Source organism: Myotis brandtii, unplaced genomic scaffold (assembly GCF_000412655.1).
Source record: "Myotis brandtii unplaced genomic scaffold, ASM41265v1 scaffold953, whole genome shotgun sequence".
NCBI lineage: Eukaryota > Metazoa > Chordata > Mammalia > Chiroptera > Vespertilionidae > Myotis > Myotis brandtii.
In genome coordinates, this window is record NW_005371933.1 from 2,679,804 (window position 1) to 2,697,136 (window position 17,333).

Consider the following 17,333-nt stretch of genomic DNA (forward strand, 5'->3'; position numbering starts at 1 on the left):
AGCTATGGGGGGAAAAAGAGGAACAACTGTAATAATCTGAACAATAAAAATTAAATTAAAAAAAAAAAGTCTTTCCCCTGCTCCCTTCAGATTTCCCATTTACCCATTCCAGTCCTGCATCATATAATGTAGCCATCAATGATGGATCCCTTAAGATGACAACGAACTGAATTTTCTGTTAAAAGGGAAAAGGTGTTCAGAAATATTTCTTTTTCCTCTGATGGGAGTGATATCTGTGGGGCTTAGCAATAGATTTCACCTCACAGCACCTCAATTTTGAGTGCACAGATTCAATCCCAGTCAGTCAGCCGCTGACCTGCTTCAGCACAGAGGAGCCTGTCCCCACAGAGCTGTATATTCAGAGGGCGCTCCAGCCCTCCCAGAGCTGACTGGTGGTCTTCAGAGAACATTGCTGTAAATCCGCTGCTGTGGGGGACCTAAGATCCTGTATAAGGACGCAGCAGTGATCTTAACAAGTATTAAGCACCACTGCCACTTTAGTAAAAGGTTTCTGTGGTAGTGTGGAGCCTGCCTGTCCCTGTACTTGATAAATATTTTCAGTTTGCTATAAAGCGTAGATAAATTTTATTTTAAAATATTTATAAATATTTATTATATTTATTATAAATATTTGCTATAAAGCGTAGATAAATTTTATTTCTCCCATCAATTCAATGCCAGAGAGAGAGAGTGCTTTGTGCCTGATAGGATCAATGGAATAAAAAGCAAATCTCCAAAGTCAAAATATTGAGTATTCAGTTCTACACCCTCTCCATATAAACACCTTCTGTGTGTGTGTGTGTGTGTGTGCGCACGCCACAGAATTCCTTAATCTGACCACTGCTTCCGCATGCAATAGCCAAACCCGTTCTGTTCCTTTATCTCTCCATCCTCATTCCTCATTCCTCCAGATCCTCAGCCTGCCTTTCACTCCCTCCTGACGGTCACTGTTGTGGTGGCCTACAACTCACCCAGCCAGTTTCTCCTTGACATTTCCAGTCAGTTCAGCCCATATCCCTGCTCATGGAGCAGATTTGGCAGCTTCGATGTTCAGTTTCTGACCCTGTCAGAGGAAGAAAGCAGGGAGAGGGCTGTGGGACAGTGTTTATAAAGTCTCAGGTTTGTAGCCTGGGAGCAGTCGGTTGCCCCTGCAGCAGGCCATCCAGGTTTGTGTAAGTGCACTGCATGTTTCCACAATGACGAAATCACCTAACAATGCATTTCTCAGAAGGTATCCCTCTCTTAGTGTCTATGACTGGAGTTAATTAATCCTGTTCCATGCTAGACAAAAATCCCTTAGTTTGCATTTCCTCAGTGCATGTGAATTCTTGAATATAAGTTCCTTCAGGGCAGGAACTATGTCTCATCTTCCATATCCAGTACCTACCAGATGCCTGTACATACTGTACTCAATAAGTGTCTGTTGAATTCAGTGAAATTGCTGATATGTGCCTTGGGCTTAATTGTTTCTTATTTCATACTGCCACTTTAGTCTTCACAACTAGAAATGCCTTATGGGTATGATTTTTGTCTTATTCTTCTTTTGCTACCACTAGAACACAAAATCTATAGCCTCTGGGCTATAGATTTACATAACAGTGTCTGCATGTATTGGATGGCCATATTGTTGATTAAAGTCAGTTTTTTTTAATATATTTTTATTGATTTCAGAAAGGAGGGGAGAGGGAGAGAGAGATAGAAACATCAATGATGATAAAGAATCATTGATCGGCTGCCTCCTGTACGCCCCCTACTGGGGATGGAGCTTACAACCCAGGCATGTGCCTTTGACTGAGCCAAACCAGCTAGGGCTAAAGTCAGTTTCTTATACCTACCCAGCATGAATTATAAAGTGTCCTGTTGGTATTCTCTCTATATAAGATGAAACTAAGCTAGTCTGAGTAGATTTTCTTTTATAGCCAATTTAACTTTTTTATTTAAATTCAAGGCAATGCTATATTTTTAGCTCTCTCTTTATTTCAATCAAAGAATGTTTGAATTTAAAAATATTAACCCCAGTCAGTTCTAAAAATGTTGCTGAGGAAGTGGTTTGGGAACTTTCAGAAAAGACTGTGGATTCCAAGAGTGAACGCAGGCTTCCTACCTAAAGCCAGTCCTGGGTAACCCCCTCCATGTGGCTGTGGGGTTAGCGGCGAGGGAACGTGGCAGACACAGAATATCTCAATTTAAGCAACATACTCCCCAGTGTTTCCCTTGATATTCTGGGAGGTGGGTCCACAGCAAATTGAACTCTTATAAACAACGAGGGACAGTGAGTGAGCTTAGTCCATCTTAAGGTGTCTCTAATGGCAACGATAAAGGACTCTACCATGAACTTTGGCTCGTCCATGTTTTTAATGCCTGTCTGAGATGGTGGCGGAGAGAGAACCTAACATTTGTTCAGATCTACTATACTCCAGCCACCGTGCTAAAAGCTGTACGTTCTTTCATGATCTCGTTCCATAGGAGGCCTATGCAGATGGTTCCAAGCTTGGTAGGAGACATAATACCACAGATGACAGATTCCAAATTCCAGAAACCAAGCCAGTTGAAATTTGCTGCAGAAAATGTCATGGTCCTACATTCAGGTTCAAAATAACCAGCTGCTTTGAGCCACAACCTATAAGGTCTGGAAATTTTTGGTTTAGAAACAGTTTGTGAGAAAAGGCTGATGGGTAACCTAGAGCAGGGTAGGGAGAAAGAGGGATTCCAACTGATCACAAGTTGACATAAAGCCATGGTGTGTTGTACCTGCCTGAGAAGATAATATGCAGAACCCAGAGCCCAGGGATGAAGGGCCTAGCGTGTCCTGATTGGCCAAACCAGTGCAAGGCACTGCCATCAGCCTAGCATCCAGGGGGTGAAAGGAGCTTCCAAAATCATCCAGCTATATTTTTGTCAACAAATTTTCAGGGAATCAACTTAAATAAGTCCAGAGGAGAATGACCACATCAAGGTGAGTACCAGGGACCAATAGAAACCTATTACAACATATATTTCATATATTTTCAAAGCACTCTCCTATTCATTCTACCTTTTAATTCTTCCAACAATCCTGGGAGAGGGTAAATAAAATAGAGGAACCATGCACAGAGAGGTGGAATGACTGGCCTAAAGCTCCCCAGCCAATGAAGAACCAGGTCCTCAGTGCTCTCCATCCGTGGCTCCCTGTTGCCTCTCCACTGCAGCTCCCAGCCACTCCCCACCTGGGCACTGTTCCCTGCACCGTCTGGCCCAGAGCAGCCACATAGCAGGCAAAGGCCATTTGTGTCTCTGACTTTCAGGGGAACTTGAGCCCTAGTTTGCTGGGGAATGGCCCTACCAGATTTGCACTCAACACCCCTCTACCAAGCCCGCCTTCCCTTCCTTCACTCATCTCTTGTGAAGTGAGGGATGTAAAACGCAACCCAACGAGAGCCTGCCCTGTGGTTCCAGCCTGCCTGTCCTTCAGAGCTGCCCCTACTCCCAGAAACAATACTCTGATTATCATTCATTATTTCTACTTCTTAATATTAAAACCCTTTTAATATGGCATTGCAGACCTTGGGGAGTTTTAAATTTCATGTCAGACCAGGATTTATGGGCCAGTTTTGAAATTTTACCTCTGGGCTCCATAATTGCAATTCCCTTTTAATCACTCTCTCACACACCGTTGTTAAAAGACTCCAATTATTTCCACACAGTGGCTCCCTGGGATTCGGCTGATCTGAGTGCCCAACTTGTGTCACCTCCTTTGGAGTTCTGCTCCGGAGGCTTTAGCCACAGGTCTGGTTGCAAGATACCAGGTCTGACAAGCAGTCCCACCAAGGAGCCTGGGAGTTCTTAGGAAAGGAATCTTTCCTCTCAAGGAGTTGTGAGTTTAGGAATTTTTCCCACATCAAGAAGACCTGGAGTTTATTCTTGTGTTATTATTTAATAATTATTGTATTATTTTCCATACAAATAACTGTAAACCTACTTTTGCCCTACCCTGTGTATTACTGAAGGACTGAATCGGCCAAAAACCAGAAGCCTGCCTTTTCCAGAAAATCACAGCCCCCAATATAGAGGGTCAGGGATAGCATCAAAGAATTCTAAGGGTTCAGGGCTTTCTTCTGTAGATATTCAAAGTCCAAGATGATTCAGGAGAGGGGATGAAGGCTGGTCTCATGCTTGGGGTTTCTTGCCCTCTACCAGATCTCCCTGGTTCCCCCAGGTGCCTCTGCTTCTAGTGCAGATCCAGCATCCCTTAAAAATTCCAGGTCACTATTTTGAGCTGACCCTCTAATGTCATATAAAAATTGCTAGTGGCAATTCTAGCCTAGAAATTGGCTCCCAGATGAATGCACCATTGACACAATCTTGGGGCAGTTCTGTCTGCTCTGTGCCCGAAAGCTCCCGTGTGGCTGGCACCGTGAAATTCTGAAGTCCAAGTTCATTCATTTCCTCAAGCATGGGTTAAAGGTACCAGCATTGCCTGGGCGAACCTAATGGGTCCCATGATTCCTGGGCTTTAGAAAGCGCTTTCTAGTCTCATTCTGCAATAGGGCCTCCCTGAAGGTGGAGTGATATTATTCATCTGGGAGGCAGAGATGAATGTGTAGCAAAATGTCTTGTGCTCTGTCTGGCCCTAGGGAAAATGAGGTTCCTTTGTGAGAAATGAGTTATATTCTCAGCAGCCTGTGGGCTGCCTGTCATGAGCTGGTCATCACACAAAAAGGTGATGCTATTCAATAATAAGTAAAAATAATTTAAAGTTTGTTTCTCTACTTAGTGGGGATGGTTTAGAACTAGCCACCTATGCTAGTTTGCTAAGGCTACTATAGCAAAGTCCCACAAGTAGGGTGGCTTACAAGCAGAACCGTATTTGCTCACAGTTCTGGGGGCTGGAAGTCCAAGCTCAAGGTGTCAGCAGGGTTGGTTCCTTCTGTGGCTGTGAGAAAGCATGTGTCCCAGGTCTCTCTCCTTTGCTTCAGAGAGTTTGTTGGCAATCTTTGGAATTCCTTGGCTTGTAGATGTATCACCCCATATCTCTGTCTGCCTCTTCATGTGGTGTCTTCCCTGTGTGTATATCTGTCTCTATGTCCAAATCTCCCCTTTTACAGGCATAGTCATATTGGATTAGGGCTCACTCTAATGATCTCATTTTAACTTGATTACCTCTATAAAGACCCTATTTCCAAATAAGGTCACTGACATGCTAATAAGGTCTCTGATTTTTGGCTTTTTTAAGGAGGGGCGGGGACACAATTCAATATGAGATCTATAAGGTGAGTGTCTCTCCAGACCTCAGTTCTTCTCTTCCACATGAGAAGAATAGACATGGTAGTTTCCAAGATTCATGCCAGTCATACATCCTTCACCCTCACAAAAATGCCATCGTCCACAGTATTTGCCACAGTATAGTGTAGGAGCTGCAGCAAGCCAGTGAGTCCCTCTGCACCCAGGGGCTCAGGGCATGATCCATCGATGCCACTGACCATCTCCTCCACATCCCTGGACGGCCACCCCAAGCAGGGTAGGAGCAGCATGTAGCATGGAGGAGGGGGGTCAACTCAGATAGGTACAAGTCTGTGGGCTGCTCTTACTCTCCTCACCAGGCCCTTCAGCCTTTTTCAGCTCAGCTGACCACTGACCCAGCCCCAGAATTTGCTTACAGGGAGGGCCACAGTTTATGGCCAGGTCTACGCTACCGTATAATGTTTCATTCAGCACAGTGGCTTGACTTGGCCAGAGATTTATGACTGAAACGCAACCTCTGAGCTGGACGTCAGCATTTTGCTTGGTTCAGAGGTTTGCATATTGAACCAATCAATATGTTAATGCATTACATGGCATTTAGGTTGGCTCTTTAGGGAACAGGATGGGCAATTGGATATCATTTGAGCATGAGCAGGGAGGACTCCTTTGAGGCTGGGAAATCCCGGGCATTGAGCCCTGAGGTGGGGATAGGGGGTGCGGGTGCAGGTAAAACCCCCAAATTTAGCCCCATTCCGGAGTCAGGGCTCACGCTGGAGGCAGACTGGGCTGAAGGGGAGGGACCCTACAGAAGCAGCCACGTTTCAGTGCCAGTGTTGTCTTTCTCCTTCTCCCAGGGGAGGGTGTATTTTTTTAAACAAACAAAAGAACTGACTGCATTGAGTTGGCTTGAAATCAAAGATTGTGTTTGAAAAGAACAGATGGTGCTAAAACGTTATTGGAAGGAAGAGAGTTAGGAAACCAAATTCCAGATTCCCCCTGGCTGCTGGTGGGTGCTGTGCCCAAATTCCCACGGAAAGAGTTAGACGGGCAAACCAGTCACCTGGGACTCTTGAGAAATCTCGCCACCCACCCTGTCAGAGAGATTGACAAATCTGTGGAGCGGGGGACTCCTGGGAACTCTTGTGCCCACTTCCGTAATTTTAAATGAGTTCTGACATGCCAGCACCAACCACTTCCCCTGCCCAGAACCCAGCTGAGTCCCTCCCACTGCCCCCTGGTGAGGGGTGTTCAGCAGCTGGTGGAGGAGGTGGTGACTTGCGTGGGACCTAATCCAAGACTCAGAGAAAGTGAAAGAGAAACTTCAGGATTCGCAGGATTGCTGCTGTTGAATTGAAGAAGTTTTCTCTTTGTTGATTTTTGGCCAGGATACTCAGTGTTCTTCCTTTGAAAAGAAGAAAGAACACTAGTGAATCCTCTGTGTATTTCTTTATACAAACTAGAACAAGGAAGAAGCCCTCTTAGACAATAAGCTTAGGAGCAATAGTTGCTTGGGAATCGACTTACATCTTTAAACATTTTATTTTAACTTGCAACTTCGAAATGGATGCCAATTCATCAATCTCTTGATGTGGGGCTAAGACCTTTGCTTACAGCGTGGCTTTGTGGACTGGAGTTCTGCACTCTCTTTCAGCATAAATCACGCCCATGACACCACCACACCACAGCCATGATTTTCAGTTTTAGTTTTGCTAAAACAAATCATTTTGGAACACTTATGAACTAATCTAGAGGCTTTCTGGCTTATAAGCTTTTTCTTCTCTATCTTTTCTGTTGCCTTATTCATGCCTAATTAAGCAATAATTATTTTTAGTGACTTATCGCTTCATGTCTTTACAAAATAATTCAATTTTGTCTTGCTCATGTTGCAGCAACTTAATGAGTACAGCTGGCATGCAGAGGCTCGGGAACAAGCCTAACTGACTCTCAGTAGGTGTATAACCCAAGTGAGAGGAGTGGAAGGTGTAGGAGTACTAGAGAGTACCCTGGAACATTCAGTTGATCTTGAATGTTCAGAGGACACGGGGTGTTTCCTTGAATGTAAAATGTAGAGATTATGCTAATCCAGCAGGCAAATTGGTCACACGGAGGCCAGTTAAGAACACTTCCACTACGATTTTCCCTCACAACTGTGGCTATGCTGAGTCTCCTTTCCCCACCCCCGATGATTTACGGGTTAGGTTTGTGGAGGTGGACTCTCAGGATCCTTTTTCTGGCTTGATACATAGAATGAATGCCTGCCTCCCACAGGTCTGTGTAGTGCAACCTCAATTAGGATAACATGGAACTTGAGTAGAGAAGGAATAGAATAACCTGGGCAACACTGGGAAGAAGCCAAAACGTTTCTTGGATGCGTTCTTTTCAGATACTGCTCTTCTTCAAATGCCCCCAACCCCTGAAATGTTCTTCTAAAAGATGAAGCATTGACATTTAACAGGTTTAAACCTATGTGCAATATACTAGCAAGTACAAGAGTTTTGAAGATAAGTAGTCTTGGGTTCGTATTACCTCTTACCATTTACTACATGGGCAATTTATATGAACTCTGAGCCTCAATTTTCTTGTTTATAAAATGTGAACAATAATATTTGTGTCGTGCATTTATTGTAAACATTAAATTAGATCAAGTAAAATAGCTACCTTAAATCCTTTCTGGAATGAGGCAGAACATAAATAAACATATAAACAACTGAAATGTGTTTTGTGAGCTTGGCACAATGCTCCCTAGACTATGTGCATTTGTACATGTGTCTCTATCTCCACATGGGAGACTTGAAAGGAGTCCCCAAAATCTTGGTGCTCTGGGCCAGGAGGTTCTTCCCAATCCCCAAAGCATCATATGGTCCTATTTCACTTCCCTGTAAGGTCATCACTGTCACACTAGGTTTTGGAGGAAAAAGCACCACTAACATCATAATAGCAGCATTAACTAATGCTTATTGAGTGTTAGCTAAGTGCTCTATGTGTCTTAACCCATGTAAACCTCACAACACCCCTCTAAGCTTCTGTTATCATCCCTGCTTCTTAATGACAGAACTCAGGCACAGGGAGGTTAGGTTAGGTAGCTGGCCAGAGGCCACAGCTAATAGGAGACAGAATTAAGATCACAAAGCAGCAAGTCTGGGTCCAAAATTTGAGCTCTTAATCCAGTGGTTCTCAACCTTCTGGCCCTTTAATAGCTAATAGGAGACAGAATTAAGATCATAAAGCAGCAAGTTTGAGTCCAAAGTTTGAGCTCTTACTCAATATATTTCTCAGGAGGGAAGGAAGGAAGGAAGGAAGGAAGGAAGGAAGGAAGGAAGGAAGGAAGGAAGAAAGATTAGAAGTTAGAGAGGGACCAGGGCAATGAACCCAAGACCATTCATTTTCTCTTAGCTCAAAAGCATGAGAAGAATTAGGGAAAACACAGTTTTGGAGCACCTTCTTAGCCCCCACCCTGAGAAGGCCAGGCCACTTTCCAGATCCCTGTCACCCATACAGTCTCTGATGAAAACTGAGACTGCTTTCTAGCCTCCAGTGCTAAGGTCTCACCCGAGTCCACCTGTGGCCCAAGCCAGCCCATCCCTGCCTCAAGGCCCCTTTGTTCCTGAAGTTCCTCTCCCGTGGAGCCATAGCCACCCTCAGCCTCAGGGCAGCTCATTGTCAGGAGCCACTGGGAGCCACAGCCTGAATCAACCTGTACCCTCATTCCCATCCAGATCTGATCCTCTCCAGGGCATTTATCCAACTTCTGGGAAATTGTGAAGGGCAAGGGAATAAGAAAGTTAAGGCTACTTAGATAAAAGACCCTGTGTCACATACCAAGTGTTACTATTACTACAGAAAATTAACTAGCAACAAAGAACGCCACACTAAAATTTACATTGATCTGGCTTTTTTTTCCCCTCCCTGCTCTCTCCCATAAAAATGCTTTAAATGCAGGTTGATTTAATGGAAACAATAAAAAAATAGTGCTGAATGCTTTATATTTGCTGCAGAATTACTACAAGGTATATTTTAAGAAAAACTTGAAAGTTATGTGTGGGGTTTTTTTCTTTAAGATAAGACTAGGGAGAGAAATGCAAGCTTTTTTTTTTTTCCTGTATTGATCTAGAGGAGCTCCCACAGGCTCAGTTCCTTGTTTCTAAGAAATCTTCACACCTTAACATTCACGTCCAGACACTTGTCAAGAGAGCATCTTAGCAAAGAGACATGTGAGAGAATATCAGCTGTGTGGCCTGCACCTTAACAGTGTTACACTCGGCAGTAATGATAATCATGTGATTGAGCTCTACATGGTTGTCTAATCTGGGTGGTTCCCATCATCCTGGTCCTAACCTGTGAGCTTGGCTGTCCTGGCACAGGGGTTAGTCACCAACTGAATGACTTAGCTAAGGTCACTGCCACAGAGCATGAGAATGGACACGTCATTTAGTTTCGGGTCACCAACCATGTTCCCCAGGGCCAGAAGTTGAAACAAAGCCATACAGAAGTGATGCTTTAACCTCAAGAAGCTTGTAAAGGCAGTTTAAGATCATGTCCATAAAGACTATTGAGCCACACTAACTTGGGTTTAAAACTCAGCTAGAAGCAGAGGATAGGCCTTCAATAAATGTTAACTGTTGTTGATCATATCATTAGTGCTGTTATTATTGGTCTTGCTGCTATTTTTAATATTTACATTGACTTGGTTCACAGCTGACTGCCTTGTAGAGAATAATCTTACATCAGGTGAGACCTCCCCTAGTTAAGCACTCAGGTTATTTCCATGTCTCAGTTATATGATTCCCTGATTCCTTTGTTGGGTTCTAGGTAGATGAACAAGAGCTAATTTGATGGTTCCTTCCCAAGACCTGCTTCTTTTTTTTTAAAAAAGGGAGGGTTGTAGATGAATGGGGACCCAAGACCTATGTGATGAATCAACTCCCAAGCTTCCCTCAACCCCTAAATTTCCCATCTTTAAGTTCTTCTTAACAGGGAAGTCATCATTGTCACTTGAATAGATGACAGCTAATGATAATGAACTCACATGGACTTTCAGAGTAACTCAGCTTCACTACAATATAAATTTTGGTCAGTAATGTCATAATCTTATCTGATTTAACAGAAATCTGTTCATGCATTTGCTCTTTCATTCAACATATATTTGCTGAGCATCTGTGATTTATTAGGGACTGGAGACACAAAGATGAATGATCCACCAATCCTGGTTTTAAGGAGGTTGGAGGTGGGTAGGTAAGACACAGGGACCTCCTTCCTATAGAGGCCAGTGGGAAACATTGACTCATGCCAGACTGGACTGCCTACTCTCTGAGCACACAGTCTGTGGGGCCTCTGCTCATGAGCTCATGCCTTCTGTCTTTCTGCATTGCCCTTTCACCAGTTCCCGCTCACTCTTCATTACCCATCTTCAAGGTTCACCTCTTCTCATCACCCAGTCTGAGACACCATTTGGCCCTCTAGTATGTAGTTCATAAGCCACTTACTTAGCTCTTCTATACTGCCATTCACTATAAATTTTGATAAATACTTTTACTCTTTCTCACTAGTCTGTAAGTTCCTGGAATGCAAAGCTAACTCCTAAACCTTTAGGGTCCTCAGAGCACTTAATACTTTACCTAGTGTGTAACAATGCACTGATAAAGACCTGAAAAATGGAGTTCAACAAATTCTAACCAAGATCTAGACACAAGGCATCTTTGCACATGCTACAAGAAGATGCAAAGGTAAATAAGAGGCTTTTACTGTGAGATGGGATACTTTGGAGGTTCTGGTCAGAAGGTCGATCTGTTGTTACAGTCCCATCCTAATATGCTTTCTTATATGGGTGTTTCAACATAACTTCTTGGGGATATGCCTAACATATGAAGATTCATTTAACTAAGTTTTTTTTTGTTTAAACAAATAAGATAGCTGCTATTCTTAAATTACAAGTGTCCTTCTCACTGTATTTTACCTATATTCGTTTCCCCCTTGAATCTCATAAATGAGCTGAGATGCAGATAGTTTCATGGACCCATGTCATTCCATGAAGAAAGTTGTCTTCTGTAAGAATAGCTCCTGTTTATTGAGCTCCTAATAAACATGTTCCTTTGCATGCATCCTTCTCACAAACCCTCACAATACAGCAAGCTAGTCCTTATGGCTTCCATCTTTAAAATAAGGAACCCAAAGATCAGAGAAGGTAAATCATTTGCCTGAGATCACTTAGCTAGTGAATGGTGGAGCCAGAACTGAATCTAGGCCTTGTGGTATTACAACAGCTAAAACCATCTCAGAAAGGCATTCCATTGACTAGCATGTAGGGTTTGAGGGCTCACTTTTGTGAGCTAGCCCCACATCAACATTGTGCCTATTGGAATGTCACACAGCCACAAAATAATACACTTTCCTCTATCTTGTCAACTGCCGTCTCTGGCCCTCACATGCTGTCAAAAGTGCCCCTTCATTCTGGGCTTAAAATAACTTGGTGCCTTTGTCCTTTTCAGACGACTGCCAACCCTTCAGTCTCATCAGCAGACATGCCAGGCATTTCCTCTAAGCATGTAGAGACTAACCTGGTGTGGAATGGTGGGAGCCTTAGAGATTCTTTTTGTTCCCAGGCCAGAGCTTCTTAGAATTTTTTGTTTTTTGTATGCATGTTCTGATATTGTATGTCACTGTCTGGCTGACCTATCTATCCTCCAAACCCAGACTGGCAATCCCTCTAGCAATGCTGAGTAGACATATCCTTTTCTATCTCTGTGATTCTAGTGATACGAAAAGCAACTGGATACATAGACTGATCCATGGTTTGCAATGCTCTTTGTTCTGCCTCTCTGGGAGCAATAATATACTTTATTTTAACCAAGTGTCTGACCTCGGGCAAGTCTCCATTTCTGCAAGGGGGTGGAAGTGCGTCGCTTTGCAGAAATAAATCTGTGAGTTTTGGGCTAATAACTCTTCTTCCACCTTCTGTAGAATATTATTTGTCCATTGCAGCTTTCAGGGCTTCCATAAAGTGTTTTGTCACCAGGACTCCTGCAATCTGTGAGAGAAGTTAAGGCATCAGAACTTTAAATTCAATGCCCACATTTTGCTAATAAAGAAACTCAACCCCCAGGAGGTGCAGGGACTTACTGCAACCCATGCAAATTCAGGACCAGAATATGCGACTCACCCCCAATTGAGAGGCCTTTTACATACTACTTCCAGTTCCCAGGTCAGAATGGACCTTGACATTCACAAACCATCTCTCCTGCCTTTTTTGATGGGCTCTAATTTATTCATTATAGTGAAGCCACTCAGCAAAAAAAGTGTGGTCAGTGTTATTCCTCAGCAAATTCACACAAAGTTGAAGACACTTTCTCTGGCTAAGAATACAATTGATCCGGAAACATCCACAATTTCAGCCTTTCAGAGTAAAGTGCCTTGTTCAAAGTCATCAGACAAACGAAGGACAGAGTCAGAACTGGAAGCAGAAACCTTCAGAAACACACTGGAAGATAATGGATGGGTACAGGCTATCCATACAGCTTTTCTGTCTTCCTAAAGTCCAGGTGGGCTCCCACACTGTCAAATTGATTGATTGAAGCATCATTGCTAAGATGTTCTCAAATCCCCAGCACATGGATATGGCTGCACGTTTGTTTCTAGGTTAGAACAGAGAACTTCCTCCTAAGAACACCAGCTAAAGATGAAAACAAGACCCTAATGAATGAGTTTTATGAGCACTGGAATACAAGTAAAGAAAATGGAGACAGACAGAAGAGAGAGCTTGGATTTATTTTTCATGGGGTTTTTGGCTCTCTCTTAAACAAATCTGACCCTAGGTATAAGCTTGCCCTTTCCTGGTCCCAACTTCCCTGGTTATAAAATACATGTTTGGCAACTGCTCTGAAAGTTATTAAAGTTGCAGCAGTAAACTATGGGAGGCCAGAGAATTTCAGACAAAAGTTATTGCATCAGTAACTCAGAAACTAATTCCTAAAACTCTTGACACATTTATCCAGAGGGCTAGTGCCAATATAGAACTGGAAATCATTGTCAAGGGCCCCTGTGTACCTGGAATTAAAATCCATCATTCCTCGGAGCAGGGAGCGACATTTCTTGGCAGAATCTGAATAGTCACGCCTTTCACCATCATCTTTCCTCAAAAGTAAGTCCCTTTATTTTTCAGAAGAGCAAGAAAATTTCTAATTTGTTTGTTTTCATAAGAACCCCTCATTTACATTTTCTTTTCCAATATTTCTTCCTTTGACAGCCCTACATTTAAACCAAGAGGCCTCCTTGTCCTTATTCAATTATACTGGTTTTATTTTGGATAGAAAACCTGCTGGGTACAGTAACAGAGAACAAACTTTACAACAGCAATATCCCTTCTACAGCCTCTACTGTGTGGAAACAATACACTTTTATTAAATGGTTGAGGCATTGGCTCCAGTGATCTGAATTAACTACAGAAGAGTATAGAACGGGAACAAAACTACCCTCTTCGCTCAGCAGACTCCCAGTGCGTGCCGAGCAACACGGCAGGGACCAGAGACTCAAACTGCCATCCTGGAGGCGCTGAAGGACCAGTGGTGGCCTCAGGCAACACCTTTGTCAGGGAAAGTTAGCAAAGATGGAAAGACTTCATGGGTTCCAGTGTTGCCACCAAATGGCAAAATGGGCCCGCTGACTCGCTGTTGGAGGACTGACAATATGCCTCCGAGTTTTAAATGTCCGTGCGCCTTGACCCAGGCTCTGGGAATGTGTCCCAAGAAGGTGGCTACAGAAGTAAGTACACAGGGCTGGCTTCTGCGTGGTGTAAAAAGGAAAAATGAGGAGCAGTGCACAAATCATTAAAAATGCAATCATTGAACTGATCCTGTAATCTATATTTATTATCTCATAATAATAAAACATGCTGAGACATGCCATTGAGTGGCAAGGTGCAGGCACAGTGTGCTCTCATTTATTTAGAATTACAGCTGAAAGGCTGTTCACTGAGGTGTGGACAGCGGTTTATCTCTGCATAATGACTTCTAGGTGACTTTTCTTTATCCACTTTCCTGAATTGTTGGACTTTTAACATTTTTCATGATAAGCATCACTTTACACTTGTGGGGGAGGATGCTTTAAATGTTTTAAAACAGAAAGCTAGTCTTTCCCTGAACTCCTTAGCACTTGCACTACTATACCTAAGCCCAACCTAGTGGTCCGTCCATATGAAGCACTGTGATGAGTTCATGCATGTGCAGAGTCCCTGTTATCTGCAGGTGTATGTTCCAAGTGGGTGTCCGAAATCGCAGATAGTACTGAACCTTATGTATATTCTGTTTTTTCTGTACATACCCATGATACAGTTTAATTTATAAATTAGGCACAGTAAGAGATCAACAACAATAACATAATAAAAATCGAACAATTATAACGATATGGTGTAATAAAAGTTATCTGAATGGCTTTGGGGCTGTTACTAAGTAAAATAAGGGTGACTTGAGCACAGCACTATGATACCATGACAGTCGGTCTGATAACCCAGATGGCTGCCAAGTGACTAATGGGAGGGTAGTGTATACAGCATGAATACGCTTCACAAAAGGATGATTCACATCCTGGGTGGACAGAGCAGGCCAGTGCGAGATTTCATCAAGCTACTCAGAACAACACACAATTTAAAACTTATGCATTGTTTATTTCTGGAATTTTCCATTTCATATTGGTAACTGTAACTACAGAAAGCAAAACCATGGATAAGGGCAGATTACTGCATACATATAGCAAAACTCATCAATTTATACATTTTAAGCCATCAAATTATACATTTAGTACATGCACTCTTGTATGTCAATTACACCTCAATAAAATTATTTTTTGAAAGGAAAGAAAATATGAACTAGTCCATATAATTTCCATTCTCCACACAAACTGTCAAAATAACTATATATTTCTTTAAGAACCTGAATCATTGTTGGGAAGCAAATTTGATGTTCCAATCAGTGACAGAGGCTGTTCCCTGACGTTAATCGCCTGAGTGAGGTGTGAAAATGTTCATTTAGCAGATTCTCTGTTACCCCACCGTGGCAGTGTCCTTGGTGATAGATGGATGCAAAGCTTGCTGTTTGGCCTGCTTTTGTCTTTTTTCTGTTTGCACCTTTTTGCAGAATCCACGTCAATCTTAGGTACTTTTACCCCAAAATGCATGCTTCGGTGCACTTTAATTTTCCTGCAGTAAATAAATAGCCCTTGCAAGCTTTCCTTAAGTAACTATATAGCAAACCTGAGGATTCTGAGACTTTGGGATCAGATAAAATTCTGAAAACCAAGCATTCTTTCCAGAGATAATTATAAATAGACAGATAAATGTTTTAAAGGCTGTTCCTTCACTCTGCTGCCAGGTTTTCTCAAGTATATATATCTTTTCCTGTAAGACAAGCTACTGAAATATCTCACAGGTCTGTAACTGCCTAAAGAGAATATGGGGGCGGAAAAACCCACCAGTGGCCACAGTGGGTTTGGAAATGGGTCTCTGAGTTAGCTGGAGAAGACAGGAACAAATGTCCATGTGCTGCTCTCAGGGCCGCTCTCCTGCAAGCCATGTAGGGCTCCATCTCTTGTTGGCAATGCCCTTGGAGAGTGTGGGCCCTGACGCCACTGCAGGGCAGGCCCTCTCTGCAGGTTAGGCCTGCTTCTCATCACTGTTTTCTGTGCTTTTCCCTTGCTTTCTATGCCACCAGCTGGACGGTGCTGCAGGGAAGAATTGGGCGCCCAGAGAACCCGTTCCGAGTGGCCCTGGAGTACATCTCAAGTGGAAACCGAAGTTTGTCTGCAGTGGACTTCTTTGCCCTGAAGAACTGCAGTGAAGGTAACTGGGTCTGGCTTGCCCCTTCACTCCTCCATAGCTTGTTGTCTCAAGTGTGTCAGTAACGGCCACCATGATTAGCTGGGAATGTGCGCGTTTATCTAGAAAAGTCTACAGTGCTTAGGGCTGATTCTGAACATCATCAAGTGCTTCACAGCCCAGATGGTTGGTTTTCAAAGATCTAATATAACATTATATCTGCCTAACTTAAAACTTCATCGCACAGAATATAGTCTTCATTAGATAACATATTAGCTTCAATTCTCTGGTTGCTGAATGATTTCACCATCTTTCTTAGATTTTTATGGTGGAAAATTTCAAATGTACACAAATGAATAGAATAATGCAACGAATCATCAGAAACCCCCCACCCAGTTCCAGTAATTACCCACATTCTGCCAGCTCTTCCAACTCCTCACCCCGCCAACTTGATAATGATTATTATACTTTGTTTTTCCTGAGGCAAAACTTATAACTAAGTATTTTTTAATGATTTGGTTTAAGCTATTATTTAGAAACAACATGGGAAATGGTTATATGTCAAATTTTTCACTTATTTTGTAAAAACCATTGGAGCATGGTCCACTGTGTCATTGAATTCCTTTGGCTTAAGTCCCTCACTGTGAATTTATTTCGAGATGCCATCTCTCTCCTGAAGCATAATTGATTGGGTTGGGTTTTTTTCTGCCTTTTTTACCAAGAAACTCTGAACTGAATCACAGTAATTCTATCTGTATAGTTTTTTGATAAGTCTGTTTCCACCTCCCTCTACAGAATTTTTGATTTTGTATTCCTATTTTCAAGGTCACATTTTATATGTATCTCTTTATTAGCTATTACCTCAATTCTGATTGGTAAGCAGAATGAAATGGATCATAAGTAGACACAGGGTGGGGCAAAAGTAAGTTTACAGCTGTTTGCATGGGAAATAATACAATATTTAATAAATAATAATACACAAATAAACTCTGTGTTTTGCATATCACAACTGTAAACCTTCTTTTGCCCTACCCTGTATATGAGATTGATCTTCCCTTGATCTTCAGAAGGCCTCGAGTCATGACTATAAACATCCTTTGTTGTTTCCACATGCAGAGGGTATAGAGACGGGTACAGGAGAATCTTCGGGAGGAAGTTGATTTCATTCATGCTATTCTCCTACTGGGTCTGCTCTGCCCAGAGGTCCCCTGGGGAGGGAGCACTCACCTGTGCCAAGGAATGTGTGGTCTTAGAAGCCCAAGAATGACGTGTGGACAAGAAGGAAACCTGTGGCACGCACAGACCTAAAGTC

The 17,333-nt window shown here is 42.7% G+C and overlaps 1 protein-coding gene across 1 annotated transcript in view; it reads left to right on the forward strand.

Moving 5' to 3' along the window:
• ALK (anaplastic lymphoma receptor tyrosine kinase) overlaps window positions 1-17,333 on the forward strand; it is a gene marked incomplete at its 3' end in the record, with an annotated part of 551,341 nt that overhangs the window by 417,274 nt on the left and 116,734 nt on the right. Inside the window, exon 5 of the mRNA XM_005886069.2 lies at window positions 15,918-16,045. Coding sequence (XP_005886131.1) covers window positions 15,918-16,045 — 128 coding nt within the window. The remainder of the gene's footprint in view (window positions 1-15,917; window positions 16,046-17,333) is intronic.